The sequence below is a fragment of the Aspergillus affinis genome (genome assembly GCF_023601865.1).
Source record: "Aspergillus affinis strain CMG 70 chromosome Unknown NODE_54_length_210522_cov_88_772862, whole genome shotgun sequence".
Classification (NCBI taxonomy): domain Eukaryota; kingdom Fungi; phylum Ascomycota; class Eurotiomycetes; order Eurotiales; family Aspergillaceae; genus Aspergillus; species Aspergillus affinis.
Genome location: NW_026515835.1, coordinates 76,146 through 97,851, shown reverse-complemented (window position 1 = coordinate 97,851; position 21,706 = coordinate 76,146). Strand labels below are relative to the sequence as shown.

Sequence of the window (21,706 nt, the reverse complement as noted above, 5' to 3'; positions counted from 1 at the left end):
AGCTATGTCGAAGTAACCAGTAGGCATGGTCACCTACAAATTATAAGGAATATTCGATAGTATTATTATTATTATTTAATCAAGTTTATTGTCCATACCGAGCCCCTAGGGCTATGACAGACCGTGTGTCGTCGGCCTGAGGCTAGGCCTTAGGCCCCTATCAGTTCCTAGGGCTATTCCCTCGTTTGTATACACTCTGTTCCTTTTAGTATATAGAACAGGGTCAAACGGATACCCCAAGAATATCACTCATCTTTTCGTATAAATAAATCAGTAAGTTCCTTACTATCTCCCTCATTATTATACTATCTTCTAGTTTACTGAATCTATTATGTTTCAGCCCTCTGGCGTCCAGACCTTCTAGACCTTCCAAACTATCGATCGCGCCTAGTACCTCAGGCCCTAAGTACCCTTACGCGAATTAAGCCCGACCGTATTAACGAATTTATCGTCTGCACACCAGAAATGACAGCGGAATTCGTTGAGTGGTAGCTTGATACTGACTTTGGTAAGTCGAAGCGGATCAACTAGGACGTAAACCCTACAAACCGTCGTGCAAAAAATTCAAAAGGGCCATTCCCACCTATGCACACTTTAAAAGCAAATATTGACCTTTTTACACCACATGAAACCGAGCTTGTTTCTGTTGAGGGAATTGGTTTCATTATGCTCTTTTTTCGACTAACTTATCAGAAGTGGGAACCCCCTCTATTGAAGGGCCCATCGCTAGTCCCGCCATAAGCTTTGACCTGCCCTCTTATGTAAGGAATCCTGTAAAATTCTACAGTGCGAAAAGAAAGGCTCTAGCTATGTATTAATACAAGGTGAATGCAATGAAATATGAACCCAACGCTGTTCCCTGCCTACTCCCTTGAGGAGGTTCTGCCTCGGGTGCTGAGCGGCCCCACGGATAGAGAGGAAAGGTGGTACCGAGGTTTGGTTGCTTTTGCCTACATGGCCTTCCGCAGCTGGTGGATGCGTCCTTCCGGGGTTGCCGGCCTCAGTAGTTACCGAGAGTTGGCCTACTAGGAAAACGGAACCCGCCGATAAATTGAGCCCAATCTCAGCAGGTTCGGCCCTGGGGATTGGGGGTGGGAGTTGATCGAAGATAGTACGGGATGGTTTTGGTGGGGTAGACGCGTCGCTGCATTTGTCCTTTTCGATACCATACGGAAGTTCCTTCTGTTTTCCTGCCTTCCTTCCAAGTTCTCCGTACAGTAAGTATCCCGAAACATGCCTGTCACTCTCATCACAACCGATTTCAGCCGTTGAATGGAGAATCCCGAAGGCGTCGACTGCTAAAGAGCTGTTCGAACAGTCATGCCCAGGATATCATTCTCGCAGGTGGAAACTGATACAACATTCGTTTCCGAACAATCTCTTTGACACATCTCATATTTCCGCCTCGCAACATGGGTTCGTATGGGCGGTGTTTCGCGCGTATAGCTATCATCACAACTAGACCTCGTATACATTAGTGGAGTCCACGGTGCTAGTCTGACTGGTTCAAAGGAGACATCGCTGAGCTCTATTTCCTAAATCACTTCTCCCTCAATAACGGCATATTTTTTGGTATTCTCGCACCGTCCCTGCCAACCCTCATACGATATTAATACAAGTAATAAGCCGGAGAAAGACACAATAACAACTCAACCATAACAACTGGGACGCGTAAAACTCAAGCCTGGGACGGGTCACCCTAGGCCTGAGGAGCCATAACCGGCTTCTTAACTCTCGGCACCCTCGCCCACCAGTACAAGAGACACGCGGCGAAAATATTCGTCAAGATGAATACCCACATGAGCGCGAAGTTCCTCCAGACATCCGCATAGCTCGCCCCCATCGCGCGCAGATAAGTATTCGTGTCCGCGACCGGGCAAAAGCGGCAGTCCGCCGTTGCGGTCTCTTCTTGCAAATATCCGCCCACCTGAGCGATGTACGGCGCCATGTACTGGCCGCAGGTCGTATTGACTGGGTCGAAACTCAGATACTCGTTGTCGGCGCAGGTGACGGTCGTGTCCGCGATCCCCACCGACAGCATCCCGCTAACCAGATACGTGAATGGGGAGACGCGGTACATGAAGATCCAAAACCCGGGCAGCTGGGCTGGGGTCGCGAGCACCCCGCAGAAGAGCAGGCAGAGCAACAGCAGAAAACTACCCAGGTTGCCGGCGTTTTCCGCGGCGTCGAGCGCGGCGATCATGAAATGCGCAAAGGTAGACGAGAAAAGCAGGAAAGTCCAGATCAGCAGCCACATCTGTGCGCCTCGCAGGTGTACTGTGTTGGGTTCGGCGTTGCGATACATCCCGATGGGGTAGTACCAACACAGAAACATGAGGATGGACATGACTGAGTTCCAGAAAAGTTCGACGCCGATGTTGCTGAGCATGAAAACTTTCCAGGAGTAGGTCTTCGACGGCCGCTCGCGGACTTCGTATAATGCCCGCTGGGTGACGAAATGCGGCATGATCTGTTGGATGAGTTGCCCAAACTGGATGAGTAACAGGAAGATACTGAACATTTGGTTCTGCAGGCCCTGTATTGTGTTGGGGGTATTGAAGAGAGAGAAGCCAACGAATAGAGCAGGCAAGACACAGAGAATCGCCTTGGAGTAGATGTAGATGGGGGAGCGCCAGAATTGCTGGAAGACTCGGGTTTGCACTTCGCGGAGCTGGGCACAGAAAGGAGCAGCAAATTCGCGATAGCTGGCTCGGTCCTCGTGCTCTGTGCCGGAGCTGACGCGGGCTAGTGGGCTTTGCTGGGAGCGTTCGAGCTTGAGGGAGGTGAGGTGCGCTTGAACTTGTGCGTATTCTGGGGAATTCCGCCATGTCTCGAACCAATCGATGTCCGTGTGAGAACCAGGAGCGGCACCGATCACATCAAGCATCCATTCAGCAGGATTCGCTGCTGGGGGACAGGGAGGGCCACCGTTACGCACGAAATAATCAATTAGAATATGCGAGTTCTGGCCAATGTCTCCAAAGTATACGGTTTGGCCGCCGGCTTGAAGAAAGAGGAGACGGTCAAAACGCTGGAAAAGCATAGCAGACGGTTGATGGATGGTACACACTGAGATCATGTTAGTGACGATTGATGAATGCATGAATCCAAACTTACAAATCGCTTGGCCGTTCTTCCTCAGTTTATTGAGGAGATCGAGGATAGCCCAGGATGTCTGGGAGTCGAGCCCCGATGTTGGCTCATCCAAGAAAAGAAGCAGGGCCGGTCTCGCCGCAAGCTCTACCCCGATTGTGAGACGTTTCCGTTGTTCAACATTAAGGCCTTCTCCGGGGACGCCGATAACAGCGTCAGCATAGTCTGCCATATCAAGAAGTTTGATGACATCGGTCACATAATTGATCTTTTCTCGGCTAGGAACATGAGCAGGTTGACGGAGAAGAGCTGAAAACTCAAGTGCCTCGCGCACTGTGGCAGTGCTCAAATGCAGATCTTGTTGCTGGGCATAGCCGGTCTTGCGTTGGAAGGATTCATCCCGCGGTTTACCATCGACAAGCATTTCACCACTGATCACGCCTAAAGTGGTACGTGTAGCTAGAACATCCAGGAGTGTAGTCTTTCCAGCACCAGAGACCCCCATCAGAGCGGTTAAGGTTCCTGGTTTGACCCATCCGTCAACGTGGTCAAGGATCCTGCGATTCTCCTTCCCAATCTTGATGTCGAAACAAACATCCTTCCACTGGAAGATTGCAGTTTGGCGTTCGATCATCATAAGGTCATCAGGGTCGGACGTAGACTTCTCTTGAAAAGCACTGCGGTCACTGCCCCCTTCAAAATCATCAGGCTTGCCGCTCTTGAGTGCCACATGCCCGCGGGGAAACACTAGTATCTCGCCCTTGGATTTCTTTTCAGTGATAAAGTCAGTGGCGACCAGATAGATGGCCCCAAGAACGAGCATGAAGGCGAATATGATCCCAATATTTCTCCATTTGTGCGAGACGTTGTAGTCGAATGCTGATTGGATGTAGGCATCGCCATTCACAAATGCTTGGCCGGGTTTCGATCCAACGGTAGAGCACACATGGTTCCTAGATTGAAGATCCATATAGCTAGGACCCGATGGGACATATGCTATGCACTGAAAGTCACGGTTGTGGAACTCATTGATCAGGAGGGACTCAAAGCCATAGTTGATAGGATTGAGATAGGCAATCCAACGCGCCCACCCAAGCATATACCCTGTCGGGATCGCAAACCCAGTATAAGAGTAGAGACCGAGAAGAACAACCGCGCAAAAGGGCAAAGCTTGAACAAGAGATCTCGTCAACGATGCCATAGACCGGAAAAACATCGACATCGTCAGCGTCAGGATGAACGAAGTAAAGATAAAGAAAAAGAAAGCCCCAGGTTCTCGCCTCAAGTTGGTCATGAAGTAGAGAACTGTATTCGATAGGATAGCGTTGAGGACTTTGTACGGCAAGTCCATAATCATTGATGAAATTGCTTCGGCAGATGGGTGGTAGAGAGCATATCGCGAGTGCTTCTCTACGATTCCTCGTTGCGCATATAAAGTCAGCATTTCCAGGCCGCAACCAAGGGCATTGATGAGACAAGCAAAGAATAGAAGGGCACCGCGCTGAAAGAAGGTGCTGGTGTTGGGCTTGAGGTTGTAGAAGATACTGGCAATCACAAGAGCGGTAATGACATTTCCAATCAACGACGATATAGTAACACTGGGATCAGATTTCAAGCGTTGGTATCCGCGCCATAGGCACAGGTTCACCTGTTCTGCATAGGATAGAGTGTAGGGTGAGGATACGCGCTGGACCCGGGCTTGTTGAGCTCGGCGAGAATGTTTAAATTTGCTCAGGAACTCTCCATTCAGCATGAACTTTGTATTATAGTTTTCGATGTCTTTCAGAAGCCGTGCTCGCTGTGGTGAAGCCTGCCATCGTGCAGCGAATTCATCAGGTGTTCGAGGCACGCGGCCTTCGTAACCTGGCTGCACGACACGTTCGAGGTGACTAGTCATAGATGTTAAGAAGTCTGCATCGGTTTGTCGCTCGGGGCAGGTAAAGCCCATATCAATAAAGTACTGCTTCGCGGTGTCTGTCCGACCGAAGTAAATCTGGCGACCCTCGTATAATACCAGCACCTTGTCGAAATAGTTGTAGGCAGCTTGAGGGGCTTGATATAGCGAGACACAGGCAGTGGCGCCGTTGATATCTGCCTGCATACGCAGCGCCTTGCAAAACTCAATGGCATTTGCGCTGTCAAGGCCACGGGTGGAGTTATCCCAACATTGCAGGGGAGCACTGCTGAGGCAAGCTTCGGCAATACTGACTCGCTTGCGCTCACCACCCGATACACCACGAATGAAGTCGTTTCCGACGATCGTGTTCTTGGTGTGGCCAATACCAAGCATGGCCATTATCACGTCTCGCTTGTGGCTGGCATACTGGGCCACATCCACCCCGCCAGGAATGTGCCGTGGTGCCCGGGCGCGCGCCGCAAAATAAAGGGTATCTCCGACGGTGAGCTTCGGGAAGTGGATATCGACCTCGGCGGCATAGATGGCTTCCCCTCGGAATTCGTGGGCCATCTGCTTTGCGCTCACACCTAGCAGCAATCAGTAACGAGTCATCTCCTTCGTGGGTCAATTGGACATACCTTGATAATTGATACTAGATTCTTTATCAACATGGAATCCATACGTCTCCCCAGCGATGGTCTTCAAGAAGGTCGAGCATCCCGAGCCAGGAGGACCAAGAACCACCAGCATCTCGCCAGCCTCCACGGCGCCCTCCAGGCTCTGTAAGATCTGTATTCTGCGCTGTCTCTGAGTACCGAGCGCTTTTTTTGCCAGACCCAGCGCTTCTAACCAGACATTGCCAACGCTTTTCTGGTAATCTGTGTCGGAACCAAACCCGTGCACATTGAGATTTTTAAAGGCGATTCCAAGAGTTCGCAGTGGATGTGCCTGTTCATCCTGGGTGTGAACACGTAGCATGGCCTTACACCATGATAAGGCATTGAAATTTTTACCGTTGGGATCGAGGGCTGATCCTGCCTCGGCAGCAAAGGGGTTCTGTCCGGTAGTAGAAAAAGTACTCTGCTCGGTGAACTGCCTGGCCAGTTGATGGACCTCTTCTGCCCTTTTCTCCACGTTACAACCGAGGTCACTTTCGACCTCATAGTCGTCGGTCATGACTGCGAGTTCGGAGCTGAGGGCACCAACCTGAACGTGATCACTCAGAACAAATTATAGTGATAGGATAGTTGAAGAAAAGTCTTAAGTAGAAGGGCAAAAGAGCAGACGACCTAAGATCCAGCCCTACACTGCTCTTGTAAAAGAGCCCCTTTCTGTGCTTATTGACTGTTTGGCCGGACAATTACGTTTGATGGTCATATTAGGCAACGTGATCCACGGCAATATTCTTTGTCTCGGTCCAGTGTGGCTCCCGTCAGCCAACATTAGCCACAATCAGCCAGAATCAGCCAGGGTCAGCCAAGGTCAGCCAAGGTCAGCCAAAACTACGGGTACCATCAAAATCCATCTCGTTCACATGCGTTCAATGTTTGCTATGCAGAGTTGTTTGCTTTCTTCAAGAATCCAACCTCCCTTCTTGTTCCTCTCCCTGCAAGGAGTAATAATTCATTTTCGCCACTCCCCATTTCGTGCAACTGAGTGTCAGTCAGAACTTGAATATATTGAAAGAGGCGTCGTTTTCGCAAAGTTATCAATAAATGCCCCTCTGCCACTCATTAATTGGGCCTCGCTTTTTCTTCCAAGAAACTCTGATTCAATTCCGTTTAGCTCTTTACCGTTTCTGCTCTTGTCATTTTCTTGTTATCGTAGTTCCGGGTCCTATAGTTTCCATGCAGTGAAGCTTCATTCCGGGATCATCCTGGTGAGCCCCTTACCACGCTCAGCGACAGGATTGGGGATTTGCTAGCTGAGGGCATTCCATCGATAATATTTTGCATTCCATAACCATCATTTCTACAAGCCAAGCGGGATTCATCGGGCTCACCGGGAAAACGCCAAGGGAACTTCATCGCGGCGATATTCTCCCAAATCTTTATTTCTCCTATCCGAGATGTGTGTGGCGGAAAAAGAAAGATGAAAGCTCAGTCAGTATAGGCCGTAAGTGAATGAGAAATGTAGCCAAATGGGTGCTAGCAAACGATAATCAATCTCGGCAGTCAGATGCTCCGCGCCAGGAAATTGAATTTCCGTCTGCATATACTCTATCAGCTACACGATTCAATCTTCCTGCTCCTCTACCCAACACTTCTGTAATACAACCCCTTCCCTATCACCTTCCTCTGCCCCTTCACAACCTCATCTACTCCATTCTCACCCTCACCCCCTTAGTCCCGAACTCCGGAACCCCTCCCACGTAGTCTCGCACCGGAACCACATCTGCCTCGACAGTTTCGAAAAGCTCCAGCTCCGGCGCCCCCGGGCGAAACAAAACAGCCAACACCCAGTACATTTCAGCCAAGGCAAGACTAGTGTTTGTGTGTCAGCCAAATTAAACGAAGACTATGTGCCAGGGGTCCGAAGCCCTTGAGAAGGAGGTTCAAAGGAAAATCTCTTACTTCATGCCAATACACATCCTCGAACCCCGAGCGAAGGGAACCCAGTTCCGATTCATGTTGGGGTGATGTTTGTCCTTCATCCAACGCTCGGGGAGGAACCTGGACGGCTCAGGGAATGTCTCTGGGTCGGAGTGGAGACTATGCGAGGACATTCCCACTGGGGTGCCGGCGGGGATCGTCCACTCCCTATACTGCAGCGCCTGATCGGGCGAGACGCGGGCGAGATGACGCATGACCCCATAACTCAGTCTGGGGAAGCAAAACCCCTCGTATCAGCTATTTAATTCTGGTCTGAAAAGAGGAGTTCGCAGGGGACTGTACCTCAAGCCCTCTTTCACGGTCCCGTGCAAGTACGGCAACCGCTCCAATTCCTGCCAAGTGGGTCTCTTCGCAGGATACTCCGCCATGATTTCCTTCAGCTCCTCTCGGAGCCGCTCTCGCATCTGCGGGTTGGACAGGACGTGATAGAAAATCATGCTGAAGGCGCGGACTAACGTGGCTGTGCCAGCGCCGAACAGCTGCAAGGCCTCGCGGGCAAGCCGTTCGGTCTCGCGCTCCGACTCGGGCATATCGCTGGAGAGCACGTGGCGGAATACGGAGCTTCGACCGGCCTCTTGTTGAACCTTTTCGGCACGAACCATGTCCTTTTTCGCCCCAGTGATGTGGTCGAACGCGTACTAGTCTATCTTTAGCGAAGACGGGCTTGCAGGGAAAGAGGAACGACCGACCTGATGCAAGCTCTTGAACGCCGCGGCTCCCGGAGAAAAGCGCATCACGAGTCCTCGCGGGATTAGCTGCGTGAGGCTGGCTATTGCGTTAGGTAAATGAAGAAAGAAAAAAAAAAAAAAAAAAAAAAAGAGAAAGCAAAATTGGCAGGAGTACTCACGAGATCAAATAAGGAAGTTGCATGAAAAGGTGCACCTGGTGTTGGTAGGTGTGAATCGTGACATACCTGCCAATTCTGCTGTGAGTAATTTATCACCAGTTCCAAAATGGTTGACGAAGCCTACCATTGCTTGCCGAAATCCGGGTGCCGGATCATTTCAGGGGACTTCTCCGAGCAAATCTTTGTCACAATGTCACCAGTGAACGCAGCCATAACATGTTCCATCTGGATAGTCTGGCCTGATTTACGGTATTCTTCGAGTCGATCTGTGAGTAACTGGATTTCATCCACTATCACCCCCTCAATCTGCGTGACGCCAAGACGCGAGAAGAATGGATCGAAGTACTTGCGGCGGCGACGGTGCAATTCGTGTCCCATAGTCATACCCATGGCGCCTTTGATCTGGTCAGTTATACCCGTTCTCGTACGACAAGCTTAGAGTAGAAGAAGAAAGATGTCTTGCCGTCAAGTCCTGTCCCTTGTAGGGTATACCACTTCTCCGAGCGGCGTGTATTCGAGGCAACATAGACGGTGTTATAGTAGTCCGGGTCCTTGATAACAATTTCATATGGATTAATGCGGATTATAGTGCCTTTAACAGGAGGATTAGAATAGATTGAGACCTGGAGTTGGGTTACCTACCATATTCTCTGTGCATTTTCTGAATCTCGTGAATATACATTCCACCTCTGATGACATCGTGGTAGAACTCATACCACCCGGTGGCAGCAGCAATTTTGGGCCCGGGGAATCGGGCTAACGGGTGCAGGTACAGGCGATAGATAACAAGGGCCACGCTATACAGAGCAACCACGGCGAGAAGGATCCCGTATATTCCATACATGCTATAGAAATTGAAGAAGAGCGTATGGACAGCCTGGAAACCGACTGAATTTGTCATCTTGAGGTTGATTCTGAGGGATGGACTAGAGATGAGATTTGGAAATTGAACTGAGTCTTAAACCAATATCCAAGTTATGCTTGTAGTAACATTCACTTTCAAGGGAGGAATTCTTCAAGAAAAAAGACGTGGGGTCCGGAGAGGCAATGGGTAACTACAACTATGTCTTCATGGCAACCTTGGTCATCACTCCGCCTGCGTTTGGTCATGGGAATGCACTAAGTGTCTCCACATGGACATAGAATATTAGAGTGATTCTAGTCCAATTGTAAACTCCGGGCTCCCATGCCTATAACACGTAGTATGTCCGGAGCCCGATGTGTTTGATATCTGTGGTACTGTGTGATAATGCATGATAATGTGTGATGCCGCGAGTAGTTTTCTATTATCATAGCCTATACAGCAGGCACGGCTTCTGCAAATGGCCACTGAGCTGGTGGGTACCTATGGTAATGTAATCAGTTCTCTACACGGACATAGAATATACGAGTCACTCTAGTCGAATTTTAAACTCCAGGATTCCCTGCCTATAACACGTAGTTTGTCCGGTCATACTCGCCTTCATGCTCGTATTTGGGGCCATCTATCTGGTCGCCACCAACTTTATCACTGAAGAGAAATTCAAGAAAAATAGCAGGACCGGTCTCGCCGCTAGTTCTACAATCATTGTGAGTCAATGCGATGCGCATCAACCATGATAGCAGTTGCAATCCAAATTAATGAAAATGATTTGTGTTGACGGTTCCAGACGACTAGGGTTGCCATATGGAGAAGCGGTACCTGCTGTACAGGGTGTGACAACAGACAACTACCCGCAGCATCACGCATTATCATGCATTATCATTATGTAGACCTCAGCCAGCCCCAGCTGAGTACACCCGAGGATGAATCCAGCCAACAAACATCATCTTCAAGGCTGAAGATGAAAAAGAAAAGACAGCCCTTCTTGCTCACAAATCTCTCAGTTACTGCTCCGATCCCCACCAGTTCAGCTAGCCATCTGGAACCATCAATACAAATAATTTCCATTAATTTTGATTACAACTGCTATTACGCTTGCATCACATTGTCAAACAACCGATTATTTCATATGAATTCTATAAAAGTGCGTGATGATAGAAGACTGTGATGTCATCACTCCACGAATCAGCTCAAGAATTCACCGTATTCGACCCCTCATGAGATTCCTGTCGAAGCGCATAGCCTATTCCTTCAACGCATGAGTAAGAATGCGTATCGACAGTCATATACGCCGTGGTATTGACCTCGGCTCGGTATAGTATGCCACTCTAGGATAGTTCCTCGCACTTTTCATGCCAAGAGGAGAATCAGCTTCACAGGACGGAATATTTAAATACAGCATTCTCCTCTTGTCATCTGTCTATCTCCTCGATGTCACAGCCTACATCTCGTCCATTTCACCAAACTGACCCAGTTCACCTAACCCTTGGATACATTGTTCTTGTCCATATCTGCCTCATCTTCTTCTACTGCTTCACCTCTTTTGTTTTTTTCCGAAGCATGGAGTTCAAATTCTCTACGGTGGTAGAGCCTAGCACCTATGAAACGCAAGGGTTGTGCGATGGCCTCACCGTGAGATACCACAAGAACACCGAGCTCGAGGAAATCGATTGTCTGAGGTGTCAAGAGCACTGGCGCGAACAGGTCGGACCCCTGGGGCTCTACAAGGGTGGATTGGGACACCCATGGAGCGGGATGAGCATTGCTATTCCGGAAGCCCTTCCAGAAAGACTTGGAATTGTCTCGTACGCGAATGAGCTTGCGTTTCTACATGATGGTGAGTTTTTATGTCGATGTTATGTCTTTCTGTTGCTCGCTGCTGGGAGACTGACGAATTTGGGCGGTTCCCGGGGTCAGATGTCACCGATATTGCTAAATACGTATGAATCTTCCCTTCCGTGTAAACACGAGGAAGAAGAGTAGACTAACGATAAAGTACTAGGGCGACGAACATAACAACGATCTCAAAGCGGCATTTGATCAAGTGATCAGCACCGGAACTATAAACCATGCCGGTTCTGGAAAGCGCGCGTTGCAGGCGTACGTTGCAAAACGGATGCTGAGCATTGATAAAGACCGCGCAATTACATCCCTCAAGGCCTGGTCGACCTTCCTCGACAAGGCAGGACGACAGGAGGACTACAGGTTCAACTCTGAAGACGAGTACCTGAAATACCGGGTTCATGATGTCGGGATGCTGTCAGTTCCTCTATCTCGCTCTCTCTCTCTGTCCTTTCCCACCGTTTTCCTACTCCGAGTTTTGGGATCAATACTAGACCGAGACTAATCTGTGAGATTTAGTTTCTGGTATGGCCTGCTCACTTTCGCACAAGCGATCACCATTCCTGAAAATGAACTGGAGATATGTCATCAGCTTGCCACCACTGCATACCTCCACATGGCGTTGGTGAACGACCTGGTCTCCTGGGACAAGGAACGCCAGAGCGCCGTCGCCTTAGGAAAAGATTATGTGACCAATTTCATCTTCGTTGCCATGGAAGAACATGGGATCTCCGAAGATCAGGCCCAGGAACGATGTCGTCAGGAAATTAAAAAGGCGACCATCAACTACCTGCGAGTCTTCCAGGAGATCAAAGCTCGCGACGACCTCTCTTCTGATACCAAACGCTATCTGGAGTCAGTCCTGTACAGCATGAGCGGAAACGTGGTTTGGAGCTTCTACAGCCCGAGATATTACACCGACGCATCGTTCAGCGAGCGCCAGCTCGAGTGGATGAATAACGGCATTCCCAAGGCACACAAGCCTGAGGGTGGCGCGTCCGGTTTGGATCAGAGTGGGGTCAAAGTCCCCGATCGTACCGTTAATGGAGATCATACGGTCAAAGTAAATGGTACCGGAGGTCATGACACTCTCAATGGAGATGGCACTGCCAATGAGAACAACAGCTGGCACGCTTCAGTCCCGGGACGAAATACCAATAGACTTACAAATGGTGGCACAAGCCTTCTGAGCGCTGTTATCACTCAGCACCTGTCGGGCCGTGATGGCTTCAGGCTTGGGGATCATGACATCAAAGTTGAATCATTCAAACATGGAGGCCATGACATCGAGGTAGAATCACCGCCCAAAAGACAAGATCTTGATGCGAAGGTAGGAGACATTGCTGCTTCCTCCAGGCATCCGCAATTTGCTGAACGGAAAAATCCAATCAAACAGGTTCTACAGGCCCCATACGAATATATCACGGCTCTTCCATCCAAGGGAATTCGTGAGCATGCAATCGATGCCTTGAATGTCTGGTTTCGTGTACCTGCCGAGAAACTATCCATCATCAAATCCATTATAACAATTCTCCACAATGCGTCTTTGATGTTTGTTCTTTCTTCATGCTCCTTAACTCTAGTGCCACTTGTCTGACCATTTCCAGGCTCGATGACTTGGAAGATGGATCGGAGCTTCGACGGGGCAAGTCATCAACCCATATGATCTTCGGACTCGGTCAGACGGTAAATTCGGCGAATTATCAGCTCATCCGTGCATTGCAAGAGGTCCAGAAACTAGAAGATCCAAAAAGCTTACTCGTATTTACCGGTATGCGTCACAAATTCCCCCATGGCACCTAGCCACAGCTAACTCTTGTTATCTTGAAGAGGAATTGCACTACCTCTATGTGGGCCAGTCCATGGACCTATACTGGACCAGTAATCTTATCTGTCCTTCTATCAATGAGTACTTTCGGATGGTAGAGCACAGTGAGTGCTGAATCCCCCAATCGAGAGCAAAGCATGGCGCTAACGCAATGATTTAGAAACCGGCGGTCTCGTCAGGCTCTTCAGTCGCCTCATGGCACTTCACTCGACGAATCCCGTCAAAGTCGATATAATTGACTTCTCCAATCGCCTCGGACGTTACTTTCAGACCCGTGACGACTACCAGAATCTGGTTTCTGCTGAGGTATGGGCCCTTCTCCATGTCTCCTTTCCAACCGAAACCCCTTTCCGTTTGGTGTGCTTGGGAACTGACCACACCGACCAAAAACAGTACACGAAACAAAAGGGCTTTTGCGAAGACCTTGAAGAGGGAAAGTTCTCTCTTCCACTGATTCATCTCTTTCAAACCATTCCAGATAACTATGTCTTACGGAATGTCTGGATGCAGCGGCGCGTCCGCGGCACCGCTACGCACGCCCAGAAAGAGACGATTCTGGACTTGATGAAACGAAACGGAAGCCTGCAGTTTACTGAGGACACCCTGGAGGTCTTGTACGGTCACATGGAGAAGGGTATCGGTGAAATGGAGCGCAAGTTTGGCACTGAGAACTTCCAGTTGAGGTTGATTCTGGAGCTGTTGCGCAACGGGTAGGTCAGAGGATGCACTCCCCGAGGATGGTTGGGGTGGGTGGGGGGCGTGCGTCTTGGAGTTCTCGTATTAATGGGTCAGTTGCGTTTGCTTTTGATGTGTTTCCTGCTTATCATGTTCTTTGTGTCTTTTTGCGAGTATACGTAGTCGTCCTTCTTACTTTCGGTTGAACATCTTCAATTCTTCATAGACTTCATTGTTGTTAATACTCATGATTTACACCGACTTGATTCGTAACTTTTCCGTATATGCCCTTATTTTTGCTATGTACCTGCTGTTAACTTAATACCTAGACTTTAGCGACAAGGCGAGCCGTTAGTAGAGCCAGAGTTGTTCAAGATAGCCTTGTATCTCAGCAACGCGGTCCTGACTGCAGTAGGCTCACTATATAGACTTACCTCGAAATATAACACGCATATGCTTCATAGTCTTTATAAAGATTTACTGTATAGTGGAGGGGATCAGTACCCTGGTACAAACTGGATATCGACCAGTACAGTATATATAAGAAAGCTACGAGCCTGCCCAGCGCTTAAATGAATTTTAAGGGGAGCCTAGTTCATATAATATCCGTAGTCTTTCGGACCACCCACCGCGTTTAGATGTGATCTATATAAAGTACCCATATCTGGTAATATGGCGATATTCGCAAGAATTACCTCATTAGAAAACTTCCGAGATTAGTTTAAAGGTGGAACTTCCGCCAGCATGTTCAAAAATAATTAGTATACGTCCATGATATGTGGTATATCGGACAAACATGTGGATCCTGGAAATACGAGATGCTTAGGTTTATATTCCCTCTTTTTTCTAGGGATATTTTCTCGGACCAGTAATATTATTCAGAATTTTGAGTTCTAGCGGCTTTTCTATAATTAATGAGTTAAGTGAATAATTCAATAAAGAGACTGAATATTATATCTTTATTAAAAGTATGCAGAGCGTCTATTTCCCTCAGGTTTATTCCCGCTCGGACTACCATTGCTCTGACTATGTAACCAACGATATGATATTATTAGCCGACGTTCAGCTTTCTCCTCGTTCTTGACTGCGGCATTGGCAAAGCTATCTCCTTCTCTCATAAACTAAGGTAAGAAAGTCAGCATCGCCGGACGTACCGAACATTGCGCGAAATAGTCTCTATCTGGGCCCTGGGGTCAAGACGGCAGCCCTGCGGCGGCCAGCGAAGAACGACAAAAACGAGAAAACGCAAGAACATCTATTCTGCGTACAAAACAAAAAACAAGCAAAAACATACAACAGCCAAAAGTATGGCCGACCTCACCTAGCGCCCATCGTTCGGTGCTGGGCGACTCGCCGCTTTATCTAGGTGTCCTTCAGGCGGATTCAGGCGGTAGTTCACCCACCTGAATATTCTTCACCCGAAAACCGGCCAGGGTGAAGGGCGGGCTGTCAAAAGTCACATTTGCACATTATGGCACAGGGAAAGATCTCGCGAGCGGCCGACATGGAGGGCGACAATGGATGAGTTATAAGCACGCGCTGGGAGCGTCAAGCAGCGGTCTCTCACCATTCAGACTTCCATCCCACCTCGCTCTGCTGGCCCAACAATCAACACTCACCCTCACAATGACAATGACCAAGAGCAAGGATCACACAGAAATCAAGGAAATATGATGATAGAAGGGAAAAGTATTTACGAGGAGAGACCAATCTGCATGTAATAAAAAGAAGCAAGTAAAAGGTTTTCTCGAGGCGCTAATCTCCTTTGGATGAATCCTCTGATTTGTCTAGAGAACGCGACCTAGGGGGTGAGCAGTTATCTAATTTTCGAACGGTAACCTTACCGGAAATCACTTTCGTCTCGCTGCTGAGTAGACTACAAGTTTCTGATGAAGCGGCGTGCCGCACGCGTGTGGCTTTCAAATCCCTGCACCTACCAATAACATCCTGCGACGTAATGCACGAGGGGGGCTACGTGTATGCCTTGAGTACTAGTCAGAGTATTGGGCAGAAAAATAAGAAGGGCGAGGAGCCCCAAATTTTCTTTTGAATTTGATTCTTTTGTCTGAATATTATGTGAAACTTAGAATTCGACACAATCTTCAGTTGTAAATATGGTAACCTCGGCACGTTTTTCCTGTCCTGGATGCGAGAGAAAGAACTTCAGGAGTTTGACTGGCGTCAAAAATCACTTCATAAAAGAATCCCACCCCTTGAGTTGTCCCATATGTCAAAGAGTCTTCAAAGATGAGCTGGGGGTTATACAACATTATCAAAAGTCCAAGTGCGCTTCAACAAACACTTCGAACATTACGCAACAAATATCACCACCAACCCTGCCCTCAAAGGATCTCCAAACAAATTCTCCCACAGTGGTAAAACCATTTGGATATAGAATGAATATTCCCGATGACCATGGTTCATCCAGTTTCCTAGCTTCTGTGCCACCAATTGCTTTCGAAGAGAGCCTTGTCCCAGGTACTTAATCTAAAATCTGATCCCTGGCATATCCGAAGCTTACATTCAATATCACAGAAGTTCTATCAGGAGTCAAAATTGAAGTCCCAGGTTTTCCGACTGTTCTAGATCCCTTAGAGCAGAGTCTCATCTTGAGATATCTGCGTTCCAGGTGTCATTCATGGAACCGTCTTTGGACCGAAAAATACATCTTAGGACCTGGTTCCACGAGGAATAAACAGCGCCCTTCTAAGGGCTCCATTCAAAGCTATCAATTTCGAGAAACACCTTATTCGGATCGACAAGCAGGGGGTTCTTGTCAGGCTATCGCTATTGACTGTGAGATGGTCGGAGTGCGAGATGGCCGCCAAGAACTCGCTTTTCTTAGCGCTGTTGACTTTTTGACAGGCCAAATGCTTATAAGTCGCTACGTTGTACCATCAGAGGAAGTGGTTGACTGGAGGTCTAAGTTCAGTGGAATAACTAAAGGCATCATGTACAGTGCCATCTGCTCTGGCGCAGCATTTAGTGGTTGGCGAGAGGCGCGCGATAAATTATGGGAGTTTATGGACAACTCGACTATATTGGTTGGCCAGTCTCTCAATTATGATCTTGAAGTCCTAGGCATATGCCATGCAAAGATTGTTGACACCGCCATTCTAACTGCCGAGACCGTCTTCCCTTCTGTTATCTCCACCGAGCCATTACCTCGTATGTGGGGTTTGAAGAGCCTTGCGAAGGATCTCTTGAGCTTGGAGATACAGAACGGCAATTGTGGGCATAGCGCTTTAGAAGACGCATATGCAGCACGGGAAGTCGCTATCTGGTGTATCAGAAACCCAGAAGAACTGAAATTGTGGGCAGAAAATGCTCGTGGCCGGGAGGAAGAGTGTAGGCTCAGGAAAGGTCTAAACAGGCACCGCAAGGGTAGATCGAAGAACAACGTGCCTGCCTCCCAGCCTACTAGAGCTTGGGAATATAGTACGAAACATAGCGACTATTCTGACGATATCCGATGGTCAGATTTTGCGGAAGAATTTGGATGGCCGGAGGAATACGATCCTTGGTCCGATTGATTGGGGATATGACCTACCAGTGTCATAGATTAGGCAACCCCCTGGAAATCAATGCCCTCGCTACTGAATAGCTTTCGGTCCTTTCTTTTTGATTGCTTCTAGTGACATCGTTTTTTTTTTCTGTATCTTGGATTCATTGCGAGTTTTAATACCAACTACTATGTTCGTTTCTAATTCATGTACCTACTATTCATAAAACTGCAAAATACATACAACACTTTGATGGTGTTCACGTAGTAGTACCTATAGCTTTAACGGCTCGCTGTTTCAGTAGCTCTCATCAGGCGGAGCTAGTTACAAAATCACTCACATACTATTGATAGCAACTTTCCATTTCTACAAACCAGGCAGCAATTTCTACTTGAATCAGATTCCATGAGAAAACCATCTGTATACGAAAGAATACCCGAGCTAAGATCCATAACTAGGGACTTGCGCCCGGGTAATCTATTTCCCTTCGCGATCACCAGACGAGCGACTCCAGCCTCCGCTAATGCATGCAGACGTCATCACTATTTTCTGGGCGGTAAATGATTGGCCATTAGCGTACCAAGCAAGCCAATGCAAGACTCAGCCTCGGTCGTTATTAGTGCAAATGGCGTCCCATAATTGGTCGGCATAGGAGGGTGTTGCATGCAAGCGCCCACAGCAAACACCCAACGGCCCCCAAAGTGCATCTCAATGATCCAGCTCAGGCTCGCCTCTACTCTGCTAGAGTGGGATGGACTAAGAATGAATCTAGTTAATGCCAATATTACATAGGCGGCCTTGTATGAGAAATGGTAAGGTTGCCCGTTTGACGGATAGTGATACACACACCACAGTCACATCCTCCATCTCTCCGTATGTGAATAAACTCCAGCTTCATCGACGGAAGAGAATCAAACAACCCTATCATTCTAGAAGCATATCTGATAGCCTCGTGCGCTGCCCTCCGCACTATGGCATCGCATGACGCCCTCGACGGCCCCGACTCCTATGCGATCGTCTGGATAGCTGCTCTTCCCATCGAGCGGGCCGCTGCAGAAGCGGTGCTAGATGAGGAACATGCAGCTCCAATCGGTTTCCCTCGACACTAAACCGACGCGAACGTTTATACGTAGGGTCGCGTAGAAGAGCATAATATCGTCATTGCCTCTCTGGCTCCAGGAGTCTACGGAACTACCTCGGCCGCGACTACGGCCTCGAGCCTGCTTGCATCTCTGCCATCCATCCGTGTTGGTCTTTGGTGGGCATAGGCAGTGGCATCGCTCGCCCAGACGAGGGCCACGACATCCGGCTAGGTGACGTTGTCGTGAGCCAGCCCTGTGGGAATATGGGTGGCGTCTGCCAGTATGGCTTAATCAAAGCAAAGTCAGATGACAAGCGTGAGCGCAAAGGCTTCCTCAGACGGCCTCCGATGGTCCTCCTTAATGTCCTCGGCAGCATCCAGGCCGATCACGAGCGGAAAGACTCCAGGGTTTCCTTCTTCATTCAAGAGATGCTGAAGAAGAACCCGAAGTTGGGCAGGGGAACTAAGCAAAATCCCGCCTATACTCATCAGGGCTTCGACAACGACCGCCTGTTCATAGTTTCATGCGACCACGTCCCGGGTCCGGATTGTCGAGGCTATGATACTGCTGATGAGATTCAACGTGATCCTCGAGATACTTCTGACCCCGAAATCTACCACGGGACCTTCGCATCTGGCAACACAATTGTCAAAGACGCCGCTGCGCGCGATCGGATTTTTGCTGACCTTGACGAGGATTGCATTGCTTTGAGATGGAAGCGGCTGGCCTGATGGACCATTTTCCCTGTCTTGTGATCCGAGGGATCCGTGACTAAGCCGATTCTCACAAGAACAATCAATGGCAACGGAGTACACAGGTCAGGTGCCGCTTCAAATTAGTGGCAAGCCGGCCCCACAGCCTTGGCACTAGCAGCGCGGCACCTCACCATTTAAATACAGTACTACATACCCCGAAATTCAATGTCAGTTTTTACCTCCTAAAAAATTTCTTGCTGCCGAGCGTTCGACTCCAATTCATTTCGAAACTACTTGTTAATCAGTTATTAAGTACTCAAACCAGCCAAATTATAATGGATTCCGAGGCTTTTCCCTTCAACTTTGAAATTGATGATGTGTTTTCTCATGTTAATAATATTGAGGTAATTAACCTGACCAAATTGTTAAATATTTACTAACTAGTTCTAATGTACTTAGCAACTAACTGCCTTAATTCAACTGACGGATGCAAAATTAAATCCTCTTCAAACTCTTTTTATTGAGTATACAGATAATCTGCTAGAGTATTCAAGAACCGATCCAAACAGATATACTTATATTGTATCTCTTGGTAGCCGATTGCAAGAAGCAGAACATATAATACAAGATATAAGTACTTGTTAACTGATTGTTAACTGATTGTTAACTGATTATCAGATACAATACTCCCGATCAAGTATCCGTGGTACAAGGTCAAATGTTAAATTATCATTTCTTAATTGCTCTGTAAAAAAATGGATGTGGAAGTGCTCTGGGACTTTAATATGTAAATATTTGAAGCTGAGTCTTCGGACATTGCATTATACCCATTTAGATGAGACAATGTGAGCAAAAATACAGAATATACGTCAAAATATTGATCTTATTGAAAATGACATTCAGAAACGAAATGCATATAGGTAAGTACTTCCTAACCAGTTATTAATTATTTATTAAGTATTTGAAATTATAGTCTTTACCGATCAAAGAAGATATTTTTTTAGCAAAGACGTGCATGTCTGAAAATATTACCTACATGCACGCCGAAGTTTAGGCGTCATTTATATCCTGTAAGTGATTGATAAGTACTTGATAGATACTTACTAACTATTTTAAAGGATGTGAATGGTGACTACCATCCATATATTGGATGTTCAAATGTATTGCCAAGTTTTTTACAAAAGCATTATTTTGTTTCAGTAAAAGGACATGCCTCTATGGATCTTGAGTTTCTGGAAAAATTATTTAATGAATTAATCCTACCGTTACAGGAAGAATGTGGTGTGATTGAACCTCTGACATCACGACGCAAGTATTGTGGTAAGTACTTAAGAAGTACTTAATAAGTAATCACTAAGTACTTAAAACCATCCAGATTTTGATCACATCCAGGGCCCGGGTAGGCTGGAACATACTAAGTGCAATGTTACCTTTACTGCACTTGTACCAGTTGATGTTCAAAACTGTCCTTTTATTGTTTTTATATCTTATAGGATCTATCAGCATCCTTCTCCTCCTCCACATAAACTGCCGGAATTAATATTGAAAGGAATTAAACAGGTTATTAGGCAGATGAGAAATCCTAGCCTAACTTTAGGTATGTAAAGTACTCTACAAGCAGTTACTAATTGTAACGAACGGCTACACTGACGATAGGGAATCGTGAGAATGTAGGGTATGCATTTGACGAGGAAACTAAGCTAAGCTATAAAGCTATTCAGGAGCTGGCTGCGATATGTGCGACAGCTCTGACGCTAGTCCCTATCGGGGAGTTAGGTTATAGGGTATCGCGAGGAAGGTCCTCGGAGGCAGGTTACAGTCCGTAACATTATCCCTTTCTCTAGGCTCGCGATCGTTCTCGATCGCTGTTGTTAAACCGGCAATTCATCCTCTCGCGTAATCTCGAATTCTTTCTCTCCCTTGTATATTTCCAACCAGGCGCCTAGACGTCTCGGGGGTTCCGGCCTGTCCGGATACTGCCGATGATATTCCTGTACCAAATGTGGACAGCCGATAAAGTTGCTCGCCGGATACCAGGTCGGGTCATCATCTGCGTTACTTCATTTGGCCTAATACTGCAGCTTTTTGTAGTAGAGTCAGCTTGCCACGATCTCGTTAACTTCCCATTTATTTTTACTGTGTATCTTTACCGGTTCCGTCACTGGGGGTCGCTGGCCGGGCAATAAGTTATCTGTAGCTAATCAGAAACGATCTGGTACGAAATTATTATAGATCTTTATCTCCGGAGGTAGATTCAGCTTAAATACGTGTCTTTTCTGTACTGTAATCTTATAAGGTTTACGCCTCTGGTAATCCAGTTTCCTGTTTGGTCGACTTGTACTCAATCCTTCTATAGATAACCAGACCTTATCATTAACTCCGAAATCTGGTTCCCGACAGTATTTATTGATTTAGACTGCTTGTCTCTTTTGAGATATTAATATCTGCTTGCGGGCAAAGTTTTATTCTTTTTGCAGTATCCGAATATGTTTAAACGTATCCTCTCATTTTAGGCGAATTCGGGCCGGGACCGGAACTTTATCAGTAGGTCAATCCTAATCAAACGAGGTCTAGAACTGGTACTCCAGTATTACCTCGAAGAGAGTCATCTGTATTGACTCCTGGACCAGGATAACGGCAGTATAATCCAACATTAACAGCAGTTTTTTTCAATCGTTCTAATAGTAATTTATAAATGGTTATAAACGTATTCTAATATACTAATTAATTGTTTCAGTTTGATTATCTGTTTGCAGATGTCGAGTCGTGC

General features: G+C 47.4%; 3 protein-coding genes across 3 annotated transcripts; 2 read left to right on the top strand and 1 right to left on the bottom strand.

Annotated features, from left to right (window-relative positions):
* Positions 1-1,699: 1,699 nt before the first annotated feature.
* On the bottom strand, positions 1,700-9,350 carry KD926_008383 (ABC drug exporter AbcA; the record flags this gene model as incomplete). The annotated part of the gene is made up of 10 exons (XM_053101102.1): positions 1,700-3,069; positions 3,118-5,577; positions 5,629-6,196; positions 7,323-7,473; positions 7,564-7,812; positions 7,885-8,240; positions 8,292-8,367; positions 8,450-8,515; positions 8,574-8,844; positions 9,092-9,350. The coding sequence occupies 10 exons, from the start codon at positions 9,348-9,350 to the stop codon at positions 1,700-1,702; spliced, it is 5,826 nt and encodes a 1,941-aa protein (XP_052955274.1).
* A 1,521-nt stretch (positions 9,351-10,871) lies between these two features.
* On the top strand, positions 10,872-13,695 carry KD926_008382 (bifunctional terpene synthase/polyprenyl synthetase family protein; the record flags this gene model as incomplete). Its single annotated transcript, XM_053101101.1, has 7 exons — positions 10,872-11,148; positions 11,229-11,251; positions 11,314-11,570; positions 11,673-12,704; positions 12,761-12,924; positions 12,984-13,085; positions 13,142-13,695. The coding sequence occupies 7 exons, from the start codon at positions 10,872-10,874 to the stop codon at positions 13,693-13,695; spliced, it is 2,409 nt and encodes an 802-aa protein (XP_052955273.1).
* A 2,357-nt stretch (positions 13,696-16,052) lies between these two features.
* Positions 16,053-18,972, top strand: KD926_008381 (putative RNA exonuclease; the record flags this gene model as incomplete). The annotated part of the gene is made up of 3 exons (XM_053101100.1): positions 16,053-16,134; positions 16,192-17,179; positions 18,339-18,972. 3 exons carry the CDS (start codon positions 16,053-16,055, stop codon positions 18,970-18,972), a joined length of 1,704 nt encoding a protein of 567 aa, XP_052955272.1.
* Positions 18,973-21,706: the final 2,734 nt, after the last annotated feature.